The sequence below is a fragment of the Vigna umbellata genome, chromosome 7 (assembly GCF_029865625.1).
Source record: "Vigna umbellata cultivar VRB3 chromosome 7, Vumbellata_1.0, whole genome shotgun sequence".
NCBI lineage: Eukaryota > Viridiplantae > Streptophyta > Magnoliopsida > Fabales > Fabaceae > Vigna > Vigna umbellata.
The window spans coordinates 49,562,545-49,582,584 of NC_142171.1; the positions used below are offsets into that span (position 1 = coordinate 49,562,545).

The following is a 20,040-nucleotide window of genomic DNA, read 5'->3' on the forward strand; positions in this document are numbered from 1 at the left end:
GGAACGTCGAGGCCGAACGTCGAGCGTGCGAGCAGGAACGTCGAGGCAGAACGTCGAGCGTTCGAGCAGTAACGTCGAGGCCGAACGTTGGCTGTTGGGCGCTCGCACACACTGATTGTCGAGCGTGCGAGCAGTAACGTCGAGGCAGAACGTCGAGCGTTCGAGCAGGAACGTCGAGGCCGAACGTCGAGCGTGCGAGCAGGAACGTCGAGGCAGAACGTCGAGCGTTCGAGCAGTAACGTCGAGAGTGCGAGCAGGAACGTCGTGGCGTCGAATTGCCGAATGGTTGAATTTTAGGGATTAGAATTTGGGTTGAATGACGTGGAGGAAGAACCGAATCACGCGTGGATGGCGCGATTGTTGCGGAAGACGTGGAGAATGGGTCTGCGATCAGTTTGGCAATGCGGTTTTCTTAGAGGCGCCGAAATGGCTTATCCCCGAGTTTGGGAATTTAGGGTTTTCGGTTTGCGAATTGTGCGATCATGGAGATGATAGGGATGACCTAACGGTGCTCCTGCAACAGCAGTGCCTGGTGGCGCGACGGAGGCTGATGGGTGGACCCGATTTGGGGATTGTTTTTGGATTTTGTGGAAATTGGAAAATTAGGGATTTCTGTTGTAATTGGGTTTTCATTGATTGGAATTGTGGTTTTGATCTTCGCAGCGGCGATGATGAAGGCGGCAGCCCTCTCCGACGAAGATTTCCCACGTTTACCGACAAAGGAGACGGTGAAGCCAGATACAGTTCCGATGCGTCACAGTCCCTGCATCAGTCTTCAACCCGTTCTTGAATAATGGGATTGGGACATTGTTGTTTCCTCCAAACGGAAGGGAAAACTGGGGTGACGGCGTCGAGATTAAAAGAGGCAGTGAAAGAAGTTTTCTCTCCCGCAAAGGGTGTGATTTAGCGGAGGTGCTCAATGGCGCGATTTCGCAGAGGTGCTCGCGGTGGCGTCAATGGCTCGCGGAGGAGATTCCTGGCAGTGATGCGGCAGTAGCTTTATCTGAAGAAGGGTTTCGTCAAGGCCGAGGCTCCTCTCGTGGCTTCTTTGGGTTGGCACTCGGCCCCACGGTGGGCGCCAAAATGTTTCGGTGTACATTTTCCTGCGTGTCTTTACTGTTCTTGGCTGTCTGGGTTGCTTGCTGATCTTCAATTGTTGTTCTTCATACTCGCCAAAGGAGAGGAGGTACCTGCAAAGATACTCCGACGCTCAAGTCAGATGTGAATTATGGAGCTGAAGCTCTCAGGAGAATGATTATGATACTGCTCTGAAATATTATTCAGGATCTCTAGAGCATAAAGAGAACGTACCTGGACTTGGGTCCTGTCACTGTATTTATAAGCAAAATAAAAATAAAAATAACCACCTTACCTAAAAGTGTGGTTAGTGGCTTTGACTGATATTTTAACTGTCTAAAATATCTAAGATATTTATGTTATTACATAAATATCCTTACTACATAACATTTATTTTTTTCTTTTTACTTGGTAGAATAATGGAAATTTTTTTCTATACCTATGAACTTTTGTTTTGTTTTTAATTTAAAATTAGATTATTTAAAAATAAATCTTTAAAATATAAATAAGATAATTTTTTATTTTAAAATATAATAAAAATAAAGTTACGTATTAAAATATTAATACAAAAAAATTTAATTTTTCTGAAAAGATAAATTTAAATTATATAAATTATAAAGAACTATTTTTTTTAAAATCCATAGCTCTAAATAAAAATATAAATATATGTAAGATTAAGTTATAAACCATCATTTTTCTCATTAATAAATTTATTTTATCATTTGTCTTTTCTAAAAATATTTTAAATAAAATTTATTAATAATTATTAACAAGTGACATTTGTGAAATATCACCCATATTCATCCGTGAACATACAAAAGTCTAAAATACTCATAAACATTATATGCAGATATCTATTAGAAATATCAATATAGTATTCATTGTAAATTTTACCTACAATTGCAAGTACAAGTTCTTCAATTCCCTAACAATGTTTTGTAATTGAAATTGCATTTTAAAAATATAAAAGATTTAAGAAGACTATAAATTTAAATGCATGCGAAAGTTTTAATAAGAGTCCATATAAAGAAAATGATAAAACTGATGCAATTTTTTCAATCTAGTATTAACTAATTCTATAAAATGAAAAATAAAAAAAATAGTCATTCAAATTTCATTAAAAGAAATATACTTAATAACATTTATTGTGTTTGTAATAATGATTCAATATTTTGTTTTATTTAATTTTAACTCAACGTGATATTTTTCACTAAATTAACATTAATATCGACCTATTATTTACCAATAGAATCATTGTTCAATCCCAAAAACAAAATAAGAAGAATGTTATTAATGTTGATACAATGGAATGGAACACGTCTAGTATATTTAAAAAACATAGGAACCTTATATAATAAAAAATAAATTAAAATTAATCCAATAAGAAAGATGATATTAAGTCAAATAAATATCATGAACCATGTCTTTACAATGAAACTAATTCAAAAGACATCGGGAAAGTAGAAGGCTACCTATTGAAAAGAAATAAAAACATGAAAAAAAAAATTCTCTGCTAATATTTATACAAAATATACAAAGGGAAAAATATACATACCAAAGAAGAATACTTAAATTCATTAACGCTAAATAATCTCTTCAGAAAGAAAAACATACGCTTCTATTTTAAGGGTATACCAAGTGCAAACCTAGAAGGAAATATTTTTAGCACAAAATTACTTAACCATTGAATTCCTATCATATTCGAGGAGGATACAATTCCCATAGCCCCACGGTTGTGTCTTCCGATGCAGAGGCCATAAGTTTACAATCAGAGGAATAAGTTACAGCGTTGCACTGCAATGTCAGACAAAAACAGTCAGTCAAATTATGAATTGCCAAAATGAAAATGTCGTTTTTCATGTCAATAAGATTCTTTAGATTGTCACAGATATAAGAAACAGTGACTTACTGTGCCATGGTGATACTTCAAAATAGCTAAAGCATTTCCCTTGCGGTAATTGTATATCCTCACCCTAACATAAAGATAACAGAGATATCAAACAGCAGCACGAGTACCACCAATGAGGAGTTGCATTTGAACACGGTCTCTTGTTTAAACTTGTGTGCATATATGAAAAAAAATGGGTTCTAAATAGATCACCTTCCAGGAAAGATACCAGTGGTGAAGAGCAAAAGAAATGAACTGCTCATTTTGATTTATGCTAAATCATAATCAATATATACATACATATGTATATACATGTATATATATACATACATATATATATATATATGTATGTATATATGTATGTATATATATTTATGTATATATTTATGTATGTATATATTTATGTATATATATATATATATATATATTAAATTTGAATCTTGGTTCTTGAGAGTAAATACCCTCCTATTTTCCTCTCTTAATGTGTTAGAAGACTTCGTGAAAAGTCTAGCATTATGTTTTTTACATCTCTTATTATAAATTATTACATAAATTTTTACATACTGTATTGAATTAGAAAACACAGACTACATGACTTGGTTAACATAACTCGCATGGTTTTCTCTTCAATTTCAAAATTGTAATATATCTCTATTTTTTCTTATCTAATAAACTAACATTTTTATTATTTCTCTTATTAATTTCTTCATTAACACCAGTGAAAACATAGCACCACTGCAATGTTATACAACAGAAATATTAAATGCTTATATTAATTTAATTTATATTATTCATAGATATGCATAGATGATTGATTTGTTTGTCAACATTGAAATGAATCGAAATACACAACAGGCGGGAGAGTGATTTCTTTATAGTTAGCTCTTGAAATATTGAATATTTGGTTTGAGATAAAAGTTTAACAGCCAGTTGTGTAGGTCACGAAAATTTAAAAAATTGGAGAAACATTAGTAGGTAGTGAAGCCTTCATATGAGGTGACGAAAATAGTTATATCTTAGTAATTTTGATAAAAAGATTTGTACATGACCAGGAGTAAATGTTTTTATGAATTTTGTGAGGAGCCATTTATACTACTTGTGAACATAGTCAAATTGCAACTTACATAACTGTTTTTTGGAGTAGAATGCAAATTCAATCCATCTAATAGTTGAAATAATTGAAATGTTTATAGATATGGTCTAATAATGAAAATTAGATATTTTTAAATATATTATTCATTAGAATTAAGTGATGTGAGAAGCTTTTAAATAATTCAAAATTGTATTAAATTTTCTGTACATAATCTAATCAATGAAGGCATTGAATTGAACGGTTGAATACAATAAATTTGCATTTTATAAAAGTTCGTATTATTTGACTAAGCATTACACCTGGTACACAGATCCTAACTCATTTAAAAACGCTTGTGCAATGCATAATAAATTTTCTAGTTTATATAAAGGAATTTCTCCAACTGATAGTCACATATGTCGGTCATTTAGATAGGATACCTGTGATCCCAGCCAGCAGTTGCAGCAATTTTTCCATCAGGTCGAATTGAGATGCCTGATATGCCTGGTCGTTCCAAACTGATTTCTTTCTTAACTACACAAGTACCCTACAGTCACCATGATTTATATAAGAAAAAATACAAAGAAGCTGAAACGGGGCATAATTGGATGTGTGGTTATTTATACCGCCAGAACAAAAATTGGATATAGTGTTAACGACATGGGGACCTCGGAAGAAGGAACCTGGAGTTGGAAGTTCAAATGGAGAAGAGAGCTATTTGAGCGGGAGAAGAATTGTTTAATTGAGTTGGAGAACACCAAAAGTAGGGTGGTGAAAATTAAAACAAAAGTTCAAGACGAGTGGAAGTGGAAGGCTGACGTGTGGGGAGTATATGGTGAAGTCTGCTTACTTAGTTATACAAGGGAACAGGTAATAACTCGGTAAGACGTAGTTTACAAAGAAGTATGGGAGGCTAAGGTAGCACCAAAGGTAAGCTTTTTTACATAAAGGATGATCTGAAACAGGTTACCAACTAGGGATCACTTCTTTAGGAGAAATATTCCTCACGAGGATTCTGACTGGAGCTGTCCGATGTGTACTCTAAACCAGAATCATTATTACACATTTTGTTCACATGCTGATTGGGTTTGAAAAACTTGTTATGGCTGGGTGGAGGTAAGTGCTGTCTTCTCGGAGTCAGTGGAAGCCAGAGAGTCAGAAAATCAAAAAAACAAAATAAACTGATAATTGAAACATAAACACTAACATAAGCAGTATCTACAGATTATACTAACTACAAGAAGCATAACAGATTCATTCTTAAGATTTTTCTTCTTATCAACATGAAGTTGGAATGATAACAATTAACAACAACTTTTATGAGCATGAAGTTTCAGTAGAAGAAAATAAAAGTAAAAGGATGTTACCGAAGAATGATCCAGGCTGTACATTATAATTTTGTCATCCGCTGCTCCCGAGATACCCGCTTTGCAAGACCCGTCAATACAGATGCTCAGAACTAAAAAATTAATCAGTTGTTAACAAATTTGTATCAAAAGATAAAATGAAATCTGAGAAAGCTAATTTCCACACCTGGCTCAGAATGAAATTTTACAGAAGTTACTGGAACTTTAGGATTCCGTATATCCCACCAAAGCATGGAACCATCTTCATATCTACATTGGGGGTATAGGATGAGACTAGTCAATACTCTTATATTCAAAAACACATATGAAGTACACCCACTATGGGTGTTTTTAATTAAGAGTTAGAGGAGAAAATCTTTGAATAAACATGAACAGTCAAGAGAACATCAAGTTTATAGTAATTATGTGACACCTAAATAACTTCTAATATTGGTCATCCATGTAATATTTAATGGTCAACATTGGTTCATTTCACTTTTCATAATAATCAGTCTCACATCATATAACCTCCAAGAGATCCAAAGGAACAAACATTGACCATTCAATCTCACGAGGATGGCCAGTATCAGAACTTGGGGAACATGACCACTGAAACAGAAAAGTCACAGACTATTGTGTTCTAACCCTATACCATAATACTTGATCCAAGGATCGTGTTTTGCTCTCTGCACTGAAAGGACACCTTTTCACTTGATATGCTTAACATAATACACTTACAGGTCTGAGAGAGGGAGGGTGGGAGAAAAGAGGATTGAGACTATACCCAGCCAAGACATTTAAAAATCCTTGTGATTCCGATGATAAAAACAATTGAAGTGCCATGCACATCCCTGACAAGAAGCAGCTGTGATGATTCAGTGAAAGTACTTTCATAAATTATAAGCAACAGAATGTTTAAAAGAAGGGAGGAGTTGATATGGAAAAAAATATGTAAGCATCATGAAAGCACCAGGTATCCTGAGAAATGAGAATTTTAAAAGATTGATGGTAAAGTTGAACCTCAATATAGACCCAAAACAAATCTCTACCTCTGTTGCTAACACTTGAAGGGTTACTGGGATTGCGTGAAGGGAGTTGTACAATTTTTTGAGCTGACTTGAGATCCCAAATTTCGACCTTTAAAAATGATTGAATAGATGAGCATAGGGGTTCGTTCATAATTTGACAATGAAATATATCTAAAAGAATAAATTAAGTTTTACATGAGAAAGGTACGTCTACCTCTGAAGAGTTCTCCCCTGACAAAGCCACATATTGTAGCCCTCCACTATATGTATTTTCTGAGAATACAACGAGATTTCATCAATCGCAGTTGTATAATATCACAGTATCTTTCAGTAATATAAAGCATAAACACTTTAGGAACACAAAAGGAGAACTAGAGAACTGTAAGATGAGAAATTTAGTCCACCAAGGCAGTATCTCCAGAAGTGCAATGGCCTTTGCAGCCTTTTTAAAAATATACAGAATTTGACAGTGGAATTATTAAATTTCAAGTATCTATTATCATGCACACAAGCAAAAGTGTACTGAGTGCATGTTTGGTTAAGATTAATTTTGGAAAAATGTTTTTTTTTTCTTCAAACTAAAAAAGTAAGCAATTATTTCTTAAAAATAAGTTGAACCAAACAATATAGGTCTGAAAATTTTAGGATGATGTTAAACCATATTATTTTATGTGTATAAGAGAAAAATAACAGTGGCAGTAATAAATCACATAACTTCTTGCAAGCTCAAATACTGTTTTTTCCTAAATTTTGTAAAATGTGCAAGTCATTCCCAACAAGTTTCACAGAAGTAGCCAGGGTATGCATGCTGATGCTTAGGGTTGCAAAAGATAAAAACAACACTAGCTAGATGATAAAATTCTATCATTCCAAAACCATCATGCCAACACAAGATTGCCTAATCCTTTACCTTTAGGTTATAGTATTGAAATCACCACATTTCATTGATGCCTTGTTAATATTGTAAAAGAATGACGGAATTCTAAATTCAGAACGGAAAATCTGTCAGAAGTTTCAAAACTTCATAAACGTTAAATATAGAATTCAACAAACAAACCTCCAAAGCTTTTAGAACAACTTTGATTGGTGTAAGCCTCGTCCCTTTTAACCTCCAGAATTTCTCTATCAGACATTCCTCCTGGTCTCTTCTGTTGCAATCTTCTAATTCTTTCCCTTCTGTTGACCCAACAGAATCATTCTTCATCACGGAAAATTTGCAAAAGTGGTAACTGTTTGTCTTGATTGTAAGTGATGGGATCCTGTGTTTGGAGTGCAGCAAAACAGAAGGTAAGGTGATAACAAGAACATTTCCATAGCTTGTATCACAAAAACACAAGCTATCCTTTCAAAACTAAAAGGATAAGACATTTGTAGAAGTTGAACTACAACACCTTGACAAACCGGCATCATCAAATTCCCAAACTTTTACAGTTCCATCCCTACCCTGGCTACACATATACAGAATAATGAATATTGATAAAGCAAGAATATACTTGGATATTAAAACAGAACCGGGGGAGATCAAGTAGAAAAGGATGTACCTGGCAAATTTATTGGTTCCGAGGGAAGAAGCACAAGCAACAGCAACAATACCATGTGCAGCACTATGTAACCTGCAGTATAAAATTAATTTGTACCATGGATCATATTTCTGAAAATCAACGATATTCTTCACAAATATGAATGCCAAAAAATTATAGAACTAAGCACCACGCAGATGACACAGTTCGATGTTGAAGGGTATCCCAAATTCGGACTTCACCATCAGCAGAACTGCAAGCAAGAAGAGGATGATGCAACTAATTATTAAGTGAAACTAATTGTATACGCAACCAACTAAATCAGGGAGTTCTTGTGGCACACCGATGGGTATGGCATCCAAGGCAACTCATCATTTATTGAACACAGATTTTACTTTTAGTGTTAAAAACTATTATAAAAGTAACTAGCAGCCAAAGAAATAATATTGGATGCCAATGTCCCATACCCAGGGAAAAAATGTGTACCAGAGTAATGCCCATAAAACAAAAAACGACAAACAATTGCAATGAATACCCGGAGAATAATATCGGCTTAAAGGGATGAAAAGAAATGTCTGTGACCGAAGCTCGATGGCCTCTTAGCACTGCCACGGGATCAGGAGGTGGTCTTCTACTCATTCTTTGTTCTTCTTTATGATCCACTTGAACTGAACTGACAGTAGGCTATCCAGCTCACCTATATTGACTTGTCAAGTAAAAAAATTGAATTTCCTTAGCTGTCATCGAACAGGTTTTACGATGTTCTAATTTCAGATTTCTATCCTGTAAATCACTGAATCATAACCAATGTTTTAAACTCGGCACTTTCACACAAATTCAAAACATTTCACTTTCAAAGTTCTGTTTCTCAAGTTACTAGTAGCCAGCACATTCACAAGAGCAAAATACACATTATCAACGAAAGCTGGGTTGATTTTTTCTCCATTGTCACAGCAGAAATTGCAAGGAAGTCAAACCAGAGAATAATTTTGAATATAGAGTTTAGAGTTGCCACTATTCTAGAAACCTATAAAAAATCGTAAAGATAAAACATGGTCTATAAACCATATTTTGAGTCCGAAAGTCGATTAAGTACCTTTAACTAAATATATAAAAATGATGTGATTTTCTGAAATATTTATTTTTCCACTAAAATAACAAGAAAAAGAAGTATAAAAGAAACAAACATATTTCTTTTAAGATTTTGAGATTAATATTTTCTTTTATAATGGAAAATCAGTTTTTACATAGATCTAAATAGAGTTGTTCGAGCGAGTACTGAAGCGTTTATATTTTTTATATTTTATATTCTTGAAAAATAGACACTGGGTACTGAAATGACACAAGGGGTCGTACAAATACTCAAGCCATTATTTGGAAAGATATCAGATGAGACGAACAGTCATAGACATCCAAAAGAAGCAAGGAAAATATTTTTAAAAAAAGAAGTATTGAATACAAGATGATGTGGGCAATCGTACATGTATCAACACTTATTTTTGAAAGGTACCAAATGACACGCACCACCAAACGATACCCAAAAAAAGAAAAAAAATTATCAATTAATTTCTTTAAAAAAACAGATATAAAGCGATGCAAGCGAACCTATATTACCACAATTTAATATATAAAAAAATTGGGGAAGTAGTTCCAAATCAAAAGCTATCCGTGACTTATTAAACTGCAAACTCAAAACTAAGCTTAAAACTGGACACATTATATAAATATAGAACCAAAAAGAAACCAAATACATCAAATGCTTTGGCCTGACTTGCAAGCTTAAGTATGTTCCAAAAGCATTAATTGAATAATATAATAATCTGAGCTCCATTCATGCATAAAGAAAGCACTGGACTACAATTGCTTTTCTTTGATTCCGCTAGCCCTAGTGGCATGAATTTCATTAATGTTAATGATGACCCAATAATCATTAATTGCGAAATGCATATGAACCCAAAAACTACAAGCATCGACCTTAGCTGTCAAATTACGACAAATTGCCTTTTCCACATTTGAGAAAATAGGCCTCTTTAAACACTCAAAGACAGAATGAACTCGCCAATTAGGTTGCAGGCCATCACAGTCATATTTTAAATAACCTGTGCAGATAAACCCCACCCCGAACTCAACCTCTTCAACATCACTCAGCAGCAACTCAAATCATCAAAGTAAACAAACGAATTTCGCAATCAAATAAATCATCAAACAATCCAACAAATTACACAATCGTCTCAAGTAATTAAACACAATTGGACAAAGTTCAGGAATGATGCCAATCGTCGTGAGGAATTATCAGCTTCACCATCTCTCTATTTGGTAGCAACAACCCATTAGAATGCACCCAATCAGCCCCAATCACCCCCGGAACGAATCCAAATCGAGAAAGAAACAAAACAGAGAAAGGAGGGAAAAAGCTGATACGCGCACACAGAGAAACGTGGCAGAGAAGAGGGTGATAATAGTGTGATTAAATCTCACCGGAGATGGCAGCGGCGGACGGCCTAGGGTTCCGACGTCGCAGAGCGGCAAGAAGATGAGGGCTTCAACGACGGAGAGCTTGCGGCGAGCTCGTGCGGAGGAGGAATGGCTAGCGGCTGACGCGCGGTGGTTCTCGTTGACGCCGTTGATGGTCAAGGCCCGTTGGAGTCTCGCCGGAACTTTGGGGGAGAAAGAAGATGCTCTCTTCTGGGTCTGGCGGTGAAGAGGAAATGGCCACTGGGCTAGGGCGGAGGAGAAGAAAATGCGCAAGTGGCCATGGCGAAGTCGTTGCCGCTAAAAGTCAAGGCCCGCCAGCGACTCGCCAGCGACGACAGCAGATTTGGAGCCCGCCCCCGAGGCTGGAGACCGCGATTGCCACGGCGGTGTGCGCGGGAGGAGTATACGAAGAAATTTGAGAGTGAAGGAGAACAGTCTGTTTGAATTGGTCAAGGAGAAGAAAAGATATTAAACTACTTTTATAATTAAGGCAAAATAATAATTTTTATTTTTATTTATTGAACTATTAAAAAAAATTATTATATACACAACCTTTAATATATTTTTATTATAAACTCATTCAACTCACATGATCTGCGTGTTTACTTAGAGAAAAAAGATTTGCGAGAGGGTGATATTGTTGTTTATTTAAATAGATTCAGTTAGACGGGAGTGAACTTAAAAATAAAATTTATAAAAATTAATGAAAGATTTGATTGATGTGATACATAATTTTTTTAATGGATAAAAATTAAAGATTATCAAAATATTTATAATTATTAAAGTAATATAAAATTATAATTGTTAATATTATATTTAATTGTGAAAATATTTATAAAAAGTAAAAATTTAATATTAATTATTAAAATTAATTTAGTAAAATAAATTTATTTTTAAATGTAATTTTTTAATTTATTTATATAGCTTTCTTAATTTTGTAATTTTAAGTAATTCTTAATGTGTTAGAAAGAATACTAGGGTGGGTTCATAATACTCATGTTTTTATTAATAAATAGAATCAAAACTCATCAACCTAATATGTAACATATTTTTTATAAAACTATATTGATATTAAGTAATTTAGTTTATCAACATTTTAAAGATAGAAGTTAATTCATATTTATTTTCAACAATACAATCATTAAAAAGTATATATATTTAAGACATAATAACTGCAACAATAGAGGTCAAGAGAGTTTGTGGAAGTTTGGTATTTGGCTAAGAACAATTTGGATGCAGACAAACACGATCATGAAAGGATAGTTATTTATGTAGCACTTGTCTCCATGTTCATGTTTGTGAAAACAGTTCGACCCCTTCACTACCCTGATCAATTTTCAACAAATATCAAAGAATAACATATTAAAAAACTAGTCTCTCACACAATCTTTGAAGTCAAAACTTCATGTGGAAACTTACACCATACTGATAGATGCAGTTATTGAGTAGTTGATGGTTACCCCAAAAGGATTTATATACTGAGCCAATCCCGCAAAGCTGGTGGAATTTTCTACCTCCCATCGACACAAACATAACATACAATTATATCCCATTAGTGTCAGGTGAAATTTTGGTACTGAAATTCTGGTGAGAGGCTCAAAGGAGCAACTTCTCAAGTACGAAGCAGTGTATTCAGTTACATTCAGCCTTGTAATCGAATACGAGATGTTGAAGCAATTCTCAAGGGAACCGAATCCCAGCAGCTGGAACCGAATATGCTGCAACACAAAATATGATGGAACCGAATACAGCCTCCACTTCTATACATCTTCTACGAGCTGGAACCGAATATCTTTTAGTGGAACCGAATAAACCAACGCTTGAATCACCGCTTGAATCAATCCAGAAAGTTTCTTCAACGTTTCTTCTTCATCTTCTTCACGTTGAACCTCCTCTCTACTTCGTCTTGTTCATCCTCAACGTCAATCATCTTCTTCTTCAACCTCCATTCTTCTTCATCTCCAACCTCCAAACACTCTTACCACCTCCAAATATCAAAAAGATAATAACTTCCTTGCCATGGATTATTTGAAATAAAAGGTGACATTTGACTAAAAGGCTGAGGGTAAAAACGACATTTCTCAATGAATCAGCTCAAATATAAACATTTTAACGAGATACAAAAAATATCAATCCCCCGTATATCTCAAATTCTTTCTTGCTAATCCTTAGAAATAAACACGAATAATCTCTCATATTAATTTTATTTTTCCTTCAACTCCATTCAAATTTATTATTCCAAATTCATCTTTCAATCCAAAACACTCTTTGTTTCCGAGTGCCACAGAGTTGAAACGTGAAAACGGATTTGACAATAACTCGGCTGTTTATTTAAGGGGTTTTAAAGCGATTTGAGGTCGATGATATCAGTGACAAGCATTCACATGTATACACGAGATTTGTGAGAAAATATTGTTCAGCTTTAACACAGACAAAAATAGTCTCCCTTTACTGCGTTTTTATGCAGGAAAACCACTTCCAAAACCACCATTGAATTGAAGACGAGATGAGAGAAGCTTGAACATCCATGAATGCAAGAATCACAAGTCCAAATCATAATGGGGATGCTCGGTGTAGCAGAAAAAGTAATAAACCAAAGTTGGTGGTGTTCGTTGTAACAGGATGCAGGAAGAGAAAAGAGTGTTATTTTTTAAAACTTGAATGGGGAGAAGAACACCTTGTGCTTCGAAAAACAGAACCTGCGAATTTTTTTTTGAAGGAATGTATTATTTGTTGAAATTATAAGAAAATAAAATTTAGCGTGATGAAAGTTTCTCCACTAAAATTTTACCATTCAAAGAAATAATAATAGGAGAATTTTTATTTTGTAAAATTTAAATAACAAATAATTTTTATTTTACATTTTAGAAAACAAAATGTATATTTTTAAAGCTAGGAAAATATATCATGGATTATTAAACAACACGAAAAATAAAATAAAATCACATTTTAAAACTAGGAAAATAGATCATGGATTAAACAACACGAAAATAAAATAAAACCACAAAACAATAAAACATAAGTAAGACTTCGAACAAATTAAATAGATTTTGATAATACTAAGAAAACCGATTATATCAAAATATGTGTATGGAATCGATTTTCATGCTTACCAGAATCAATTCTATGATTTTTCATAATCGGTTCCAAAAGTGATTTATTTTTATTCATCATCCACCAAATCAGTTATAATATTTTAGAACTAATTTCCCTCTTTTACGTTGTACGATGATTAAAAGGGGGATAATATTGTAAAAATTTCTTTCCTTCTAATAAGCTATGTTTACTCGCAAATCAGTCTTTCAGAGTCTCTTTTAACAGTAAATCAACACAGCCTTGACATTGAATAAAATCTTGACCTTGTGGGAAGATTTTTTGTTCTTTGAATCGAAGTCAAAAGGATAGCGTGTTTGTGTTTACAGCATGCACCATGATCATGGATGCGCGTCACTGCTCGCGTAAGCAGTTCCTGCGGTATCTTGTTTCCATATTTTGCTACCTCATAAATAGTTTTATTCCATTGCCTTCTCAATTCGCATTCAAAGTCTTTCCATCATTTTTTTTTCAATGATAACGATCATTTCAACCGATTGATTACAATTCCATCGATTGATTCCGCGTCTAAATCACTTTCTTGTTGTTTTTTCCTGTTTTGGTATTGCGTACTCCGCAATCTACCACCGTTCATAACTTCATCTTCTAATAAATTTAGAAGGAATAGCACCGGAGATTCTTAATAATGTCGGAAACGATTAGAGAAAACGACGTCGGATCAACGTTGAAAACGTCGAGAAGCTCCAGGTTCTGGCCTCGTTGGATTCCCACTTCCGTCGATGATATCATCGCTGCCGAGAAGCGCCTTCTCTCCGTCGTCAAGTAACTAATTCTAAACCCTAAATTTCAAATGTATTCGCCCCAAAAATTTTCGGGGATTCTTTATGTTAAAATTGAAAATCCTTTATTTATACAATGGGGTTTTTATGTGCGTTTGAATATTAATTTACGATGGTAATTGGTTGTTTGGGTTGGCAGAACCGGTTATGTTCAAGAGCACGTTAACATAGGTTCTGGTCCTCCTGGCTCCAAAGTGAGATGGTTCCGTTCAGCTAGTAACGAGCCGCGGTTTATTCACAGCGTCACATTTGACAGTAAACCTGATGCTCCTACGCTTGTGATGATTCATGGTTATGCTGCTTCCCAGGGGTTCTTTTTTCGCAATTTTGATGTGCTTGCCTCTCGATTTAGAGTCATTGCTGTTGATCAACTTGGGTGAGTGAGTTATGCTCTTCTTCTTCCTAATGTGGCCGCATTTTATTGCTGTCTCAAACTGCTTTTCTGGTCTTGTGCTCCATTTTGTTCTGGGAAAGGATAAGTGGATTGGATATATCATAAAAAGATGGGTGCTCATTTATCTATCTTATTTGAGCCCTTTAATAAGCCGTTGCTGTTGAACCTTCGAGATGGGTTCCTTTTGTTTACTATGGTAATTGACGGGAGAAGCAGTGTCAAACTTTGGCGTTCTAATTTGCCATGTGCATATGATCGTGCCTTTTTCTCATTCCCAATTTTGAAACTTATTTTGCAGCTGGGGTGCATCAAGCAGACCTGATTTTACTTGCAAAAGCACTGAAGGTTAGTTAAGAGTCATGTTAAGAATACAATGATATAGCTGGTTTGAAATTTTAACGGTGAAGTTTTACAATGTTGCTCAACTTGGAAGTCGCTACTGTGGCAGCTTCTTAGAAATCATAATTGGTTGTTGATCGTGCAGAAACTGAGGCATGGTTCATTGATTCTTTTGAGGAATGGAGAAAAGCCAAAAATTTGAGCAATTTTATACTACTTGGACATTCTTTTGGTGGTTATGTTGCTGCTAAATATGCGCTCAAGGTGAATCTCTTCCTACATTGCACGGCATTAAAATACTAAGTAGTGTGACGTTTTATTTTATTTTGTTGATTGTTCTGATGCACGTTGTAATCATTTTAATATAGCACCCTGAGCATGTACAACATTTGATTCTGGTTGGATCTGCTGGATTTTCATCAGAATCAGATGCAAAATCTGAGCGGATTACAAGGTTTCGAGCAACATGGAAGGGAGCAGTTTTGAACCATCTATGGGAATCTAATTTTACACCTCAAAAACTTGTCAGGTAAAACTACTCGGTCTCTGTTATCTTATCTGTAAGTGCTTTGGGTGAAACAAGCTTTGGTGACAAGGGGTTGATTCTGCTTGAACGGATAAATTTGTATTTTCTGTATGCCACATCTAACATTCAATCTATAAATCAAGCAATATGGTTTATCTTTAATTCACTAGTTTTGTTTGACACTTGGTATGTTTATGTCAATTGGTACAATAAATGACAAATATACAGAATAGGAATAGAATGAAGTTGGTTAAAATGATCGTTCCCGATATACAATTTGTTCGTTTTTTAAATGGAATAACTTTCCGAGCAATTCAATTGTCTGGTACATGGAATAAATGCAGGATTGAATATCCAATTGTATAAACATACTTACTAGAGCGGAGGATCAACACTTGTACTATATAGTGTTTGAATTCATTTTTTTTTTCATAATTTTAATAGAGAATCATTTACCAAAAACTAGAGAATATATTATTTTGTAGGAAAATGATTGAGTATATACACATGTTCTGGATAAAATACTTCATTCATTTTTCATGACATTTTTCATTCATTTACACAATTGCATTCAAACAACATTGCTATATATAATCATTATTCTTTAATTTTTTTACATGAATATTTAAAATTAATTTAGACACAAAAGTTTGGTTAAAAATAAAATGAGATTTTATAAAAGGTAAACTATAATAAAGGGTGACAATTTAGTCATAGTTTAAAAAATGAGAATATTTTTGGAAAAGTAATTGAATCTCGTTCCATGAGTTATTATGGAATCACCAACCCAACCTCTTTGCCGAGGAATGGCGAAACACAGTTCTGTGGAATGAGTCATGTCAACAAACATGAGAACGCATATTCCATACAATAAAGCATTGCAATAGAATCATCATTTGTCAATACCAACATACCATTAATTTTTGCCAAGTTGAACATTTGATTTTATTAAGTTGTCTTTGTTTAATATTCTTCTTATATATATTTGGCAGAGGTTTAGGTCCTTGGGGTCCCAACATAGTCCGCAAGTATACAAGTGCTAGGTTTGGTACACATTCTACTGGGGAAATACTAACAGAAGAGGAATCAACATTGCTGACAGGTATTGCAAGATAATTCATTGAAATATGGTATAGATGTAAGAGCGCATTCTAATTTTAGTCTTTCTGTGCATTAAAGATTATGTTTACCACACACTGGCGGCCAAAGCTAGTGGGGAGCTGTGCTTAAAATATATTTTTTCATTTGGAGCATTTGCTAGGATGCCCCTTCTTCTCAGGTTTGGTGATTATTATCTTTCCTATTGCTAAATTACAATTTGTCTTCAATTGATTCGTTCTTACTTTGTTATCGTATAAAAATGTATTCAGATTTCTGATGTAGTCTTCCGTTAACTGAAGTTCAACAATCACATGTCATAAATAGAATAATTTTTTATTTATAATACAAAATCAGCATATACATTACAATGATTTCTGAAACAAATTTTTAGTTGAAAAACACTGCGTGAGTCATCTTAAAGTCAGTATCGTCCAAGGATGGGTGGACTCTTGACAGACATTTGAAAAAGTGTACTTAACTCTTTGGATAATGATACTTTGACAATATTTTTTTGACAACATTTTAACATCATTTACGTGTCATTCTGTGATTGATCCATGTTGGTGTTTATAATTATTATTATTGATTGTGGAGTAATTTTGGACCAATCACAAAATGACACGTAGATGATGTTAAAATATTGTTAAAATGATATTGTCAAAGTATCGTTATGCTAACTCTTTTATGCAAATAGACACCTTCAATTTGAGTTCTGATCTGATTAATCCTTGAAATTTACTCTCTTTGCAAACAAATTTCTTAAATTTTGATTTTTTCCCCAATTAATCCTTTAGTTATATTTGTTTCTGTGCATAAACATCAATTTTAGTTTCATCTCAAATCTTTTTTGAAACTAAGTGACTTATATTAAAAGGACAGGCAAAAAGCCAAGCACAAGGTGTAACTAAGAGCCTGTAAAACAGAAATACAACCAAATTAGGAGATGCAAAAAACAATTCTGCCACTCGGTACAGCAGAAATTATCTTAAGTGTGTACAATATATATTCCACCAGCTAATCAATCAAGAAAAATTAATACATATATTCTACTGGATATAGGTGCCCTACGTTTAATGTTATGCATCCCATATATTGGTGTGATTTCAAGTGCTTCCTTGAACTCTTGTGTGTTAAATTCCAAAATCTTAGCAGACGTTAGAACCACCACTGCAGTTCAAATCTGAATGTATTAAATATATCACCAACTACCTTCCAGATATCACGAGCAATTTAAATAAATATTAACTAATATTAAGGTTATGCAGAACCTCAATTACAACTTCCACTCCTATTCAACTGTCATATCCACCATAAGAAGTTTGTGAATAAACTACTTAAAGATGCTGTGTACTTAAAGATACGCATCTATATACTTAAAGATCCTCATCTCAATTAATTCCGTAAAAACTTACCCTTTAGTAAGTAGTCTCTTGTACTAATTATTAAAGAGATAAACTACTAACAAAGAAGAAATCCTAACAATTGATTTATTTAAAACCTCTGTCATTTATTATTGATAATTTATAAATCATTTCCCAACATTAAAATATAATAAAATTAAAAATTAAAAATCCAATTGGACTTTTTTATTGTTTCTATTTTTTCTAAATTTATACTTGTTTACTTTTATTCATAAAAAATGGATTGTAACAAAAAAGAAAAAGATAACGATTAATGAATGATTATTCCACATAAAATAATTTAACTCTAATTTTATATAGGGAACTATTTGCGAAAAAGATTAATTGTATAGATGGATTAGAATGAAAATAAATTTCTAGGTGTCTATTTACTAAAACATTACAAAGAAATTTGTTCATAGAGAGATCATGAGGCAAACTTCAACTTTCTCGCTTCGCAAATTTAGATGAATATAGTAAATTTTAATGTCAATGCCATATGTGGGCTTCAGTGGAATTCTCGTTAAGGCTTTACCTGGATACTGGTTTACTTGAGCCTCCACTTTTCTTGACTTCGTGTGCTATGTTTTATTGGTATTTTTTTCTGCATCCACTATTTTTTTTCTAAACCACAAGATTTTTTTTTGCTTTTTCCTCCATCACAGTATTTTTTTGGTTCACCTCTCACGTTCCTGAATGTAAAATATATATTCTGGAATGAATGGAAGGTGGATCAATAAATTAGTGGAGTGGAATAAGTTAAAGCCTGTGTTTATCCTCCATCGCTTTGGTCTTGCAGTGCCTCCGAGTGGAAGGTGTCCACCACTTTCATATATGGTTTCGAAGACTGGATGAATTATCAGGGTGCCCAAGAAGCTCGTAAGCATATGACGGTTCCATGCGAAATCATCAGGGTTCCTCGGGTATATCTTTTTTCACGTTTCTCCTGATGCAGAGTTATTTTTAATGAGATTAAATATGGTTTTAATCCTTTCAAATTTTGAAATGTTCACTTGTAATCCTTCAAAAAAGATCATATTATTTTATGAAAATATGTCATGCATGATAACAAAACGACTAAAATAAGAGACGAATTCCCGTCAAGAATAATCTGATGCATTTTATAAATGAGATTATGACGACATGATTTTTTTTAGAGAGATTAAAAAAGAATGTCACCCTCTATGCAAAAGGAATAAAAATATATTTAACTTTTTTATATTATTCTAACTAAAAATAATAATTACTTGTTGCAGGCCGGGCACTTTGTGTTCATTGACAACCCAACTGCCTTCCATTCAGCTGTTTTTTATGCTTGTCGAAGATTTTTTATTCCTGATCCAGACAACGAATCTCTTCCTAAAGGGTTAACCTTTGCATAGTGTAGGTCTTAGTGCCAATCCCTCCTATATGTGCACGTATAGTTTCACTGAACTAGAATTTACAGAGACCAATTTATAATTACAACTTCAACAAAAGAAAAAAAAAAGAAACTATTTGTAGTAGAAATTTCTTTACTGAAATTTGTTCCATTCAAAGCTTCTTTACCCATTCGATAGATATATTCTGTGAAGGCAAATTTAGGACTTATTGTAATATGAGCAAATATTTTTCATGAGAGAATAAAATATCTTCTGATTTATTGGTTGACCCTCACACTCAGTGTTGAGTCGTTGCTGACTGTGGTTTATAAGTTACAACTTTTTACACTTTTTCGGTTTTTCTCCAACTCTGGTTGTAGTGAAAAGATGTCCCAATCAAGAAAGGATTGGAACTGCAGCACTGCTTTCAGGTGCGAAAACAACTATACAAGTTTAAGCAGCGACTGAGGCAGTTGTTTAACCAGTACTGGATGGATGTATTTTAAACTCCTACTGAGATGATAATTGAGTTCATTTAAATTAAAAAGAAAATGTCATAAACAATGGCTGTCACATGCTTTCCCTGTACTATTCACTCGCATCTCTGCCGTGGACTGTCA

The 20,040-nt window shown here is 33.9% G+C and overlaps 3 protein-coding genes across 5 annotated transcripts; 1 reads left to right on the plus strand and 2 right to left on the minus strand.

The window, feature by feature from the left end:
• Positions 1–2,449: 2,449 nt before the first annotated feature.
• LOC148196499 (protein DECREASED SIZE EXCLUSION LIMIT 1-like) lies at positions 2,450–10,859 on the minus strand. 2 transcript variants are annotated; one of them, XM_088095477.1, is made up of 14 exons: positions 10,410–10,859; positions 8,467–8,628; positions 8,122–8,184; positions 7,953–8,024; positions 7,803–7,859; positions 7,469–7,670; positions 6,626–6,684; positions 6,433–6,520; positions 6,168–6,234; positions 5,571–5,653; positions 5,405–5,496; positions 4,478–4,584; positions 2,987–3,050; positions 2,450–2,871 (listed from the first exon to the last, which is right to left on the minus strand). In XM_088095477.1, the coding sequence occupies exons 6-14, from the start codon at positions 7,542–7,544 to the stop codon at positions 2,773–2,775; spliced, it is 735 nt and encodes a 244-aa protein (XP_087951603.1). In that variant the 5' UTR covers positions 7,545–7,670; positions 7,803–7,859; positions 7,953–8,024; positions 8,122–8,184; positions 8,467–8,628; positions 10,410–10,859; the 3' UTR covers positions 2,450–2,772. The 2 variants fall into 2 exon arrangements, with proteins under 2 accessions (XP_087951603.1, XP_087951602.1); XM_088095476.1 differs by having other exon boundaries at positions 8,467–8,637.
• On the minus strand, positions 7,763–8,570 carry LOC148196500 (protein DECREASED SIZE EXCLUSION LIMIT 1-like). Its single transcript, XM_088095410.1, has 4 exons — positions 8,467–8,570; positions 8,122–8,184; positions 7,953–8,024; positions 7,763–7,859 (listed from the first exon to the last, which is right to left on the minus strand). Exons 1-4 carry the CDS (start codon positions 8,568–8,570, stop codon positions 7,763–7,765), a joined length of 336 nt encoding a protein of 111 aa, XP_087951536.1.
• A 2,851-nt stretch (positions 10,860–13,710) lies between the features above and the next one.
• On the plus strand, positions 13,711–19,715 carry LOC124826886 (putative 1-acylglycerol-3-phosphate O-acyltransferase). Of its 2 annotated transcripts, none has more exons than XM_047299839.2 (10): positions 13,711–13,864; positions 14,119–14,282; positions 14,439–14,675; positions 14,992–15,038; positions 15,178–15,296; positions 15,401–15,561; positions 16,551–16,660; positions 16,738–16,837; positions 18,859–18,982; positions 19,316–19,715. In XM_047299839.2, the coding sequence occupies exons 2-10, from the start codon at positions 14,146–14,148 to the stop codon at positions 19,439–19,441; spliced, it is 1,161 nt and encodes a 386-aa protein (XP_047155795.1). In that variant the 5' UTR covers positions 13,711–13,864; positions 14,119–14,145; the 3' UTR covers positions 19,442–19,715. The 2 variants fall into 2 exon arrangements, with proteins under 2 accessions (XP_047155795.1, XP_047155793.1); XM_047299837.2 differs by having other exon boundaries at positions 13,721–13,880.
• Positions 19,716–20,040: the final 325 nt, after the last annotated feature.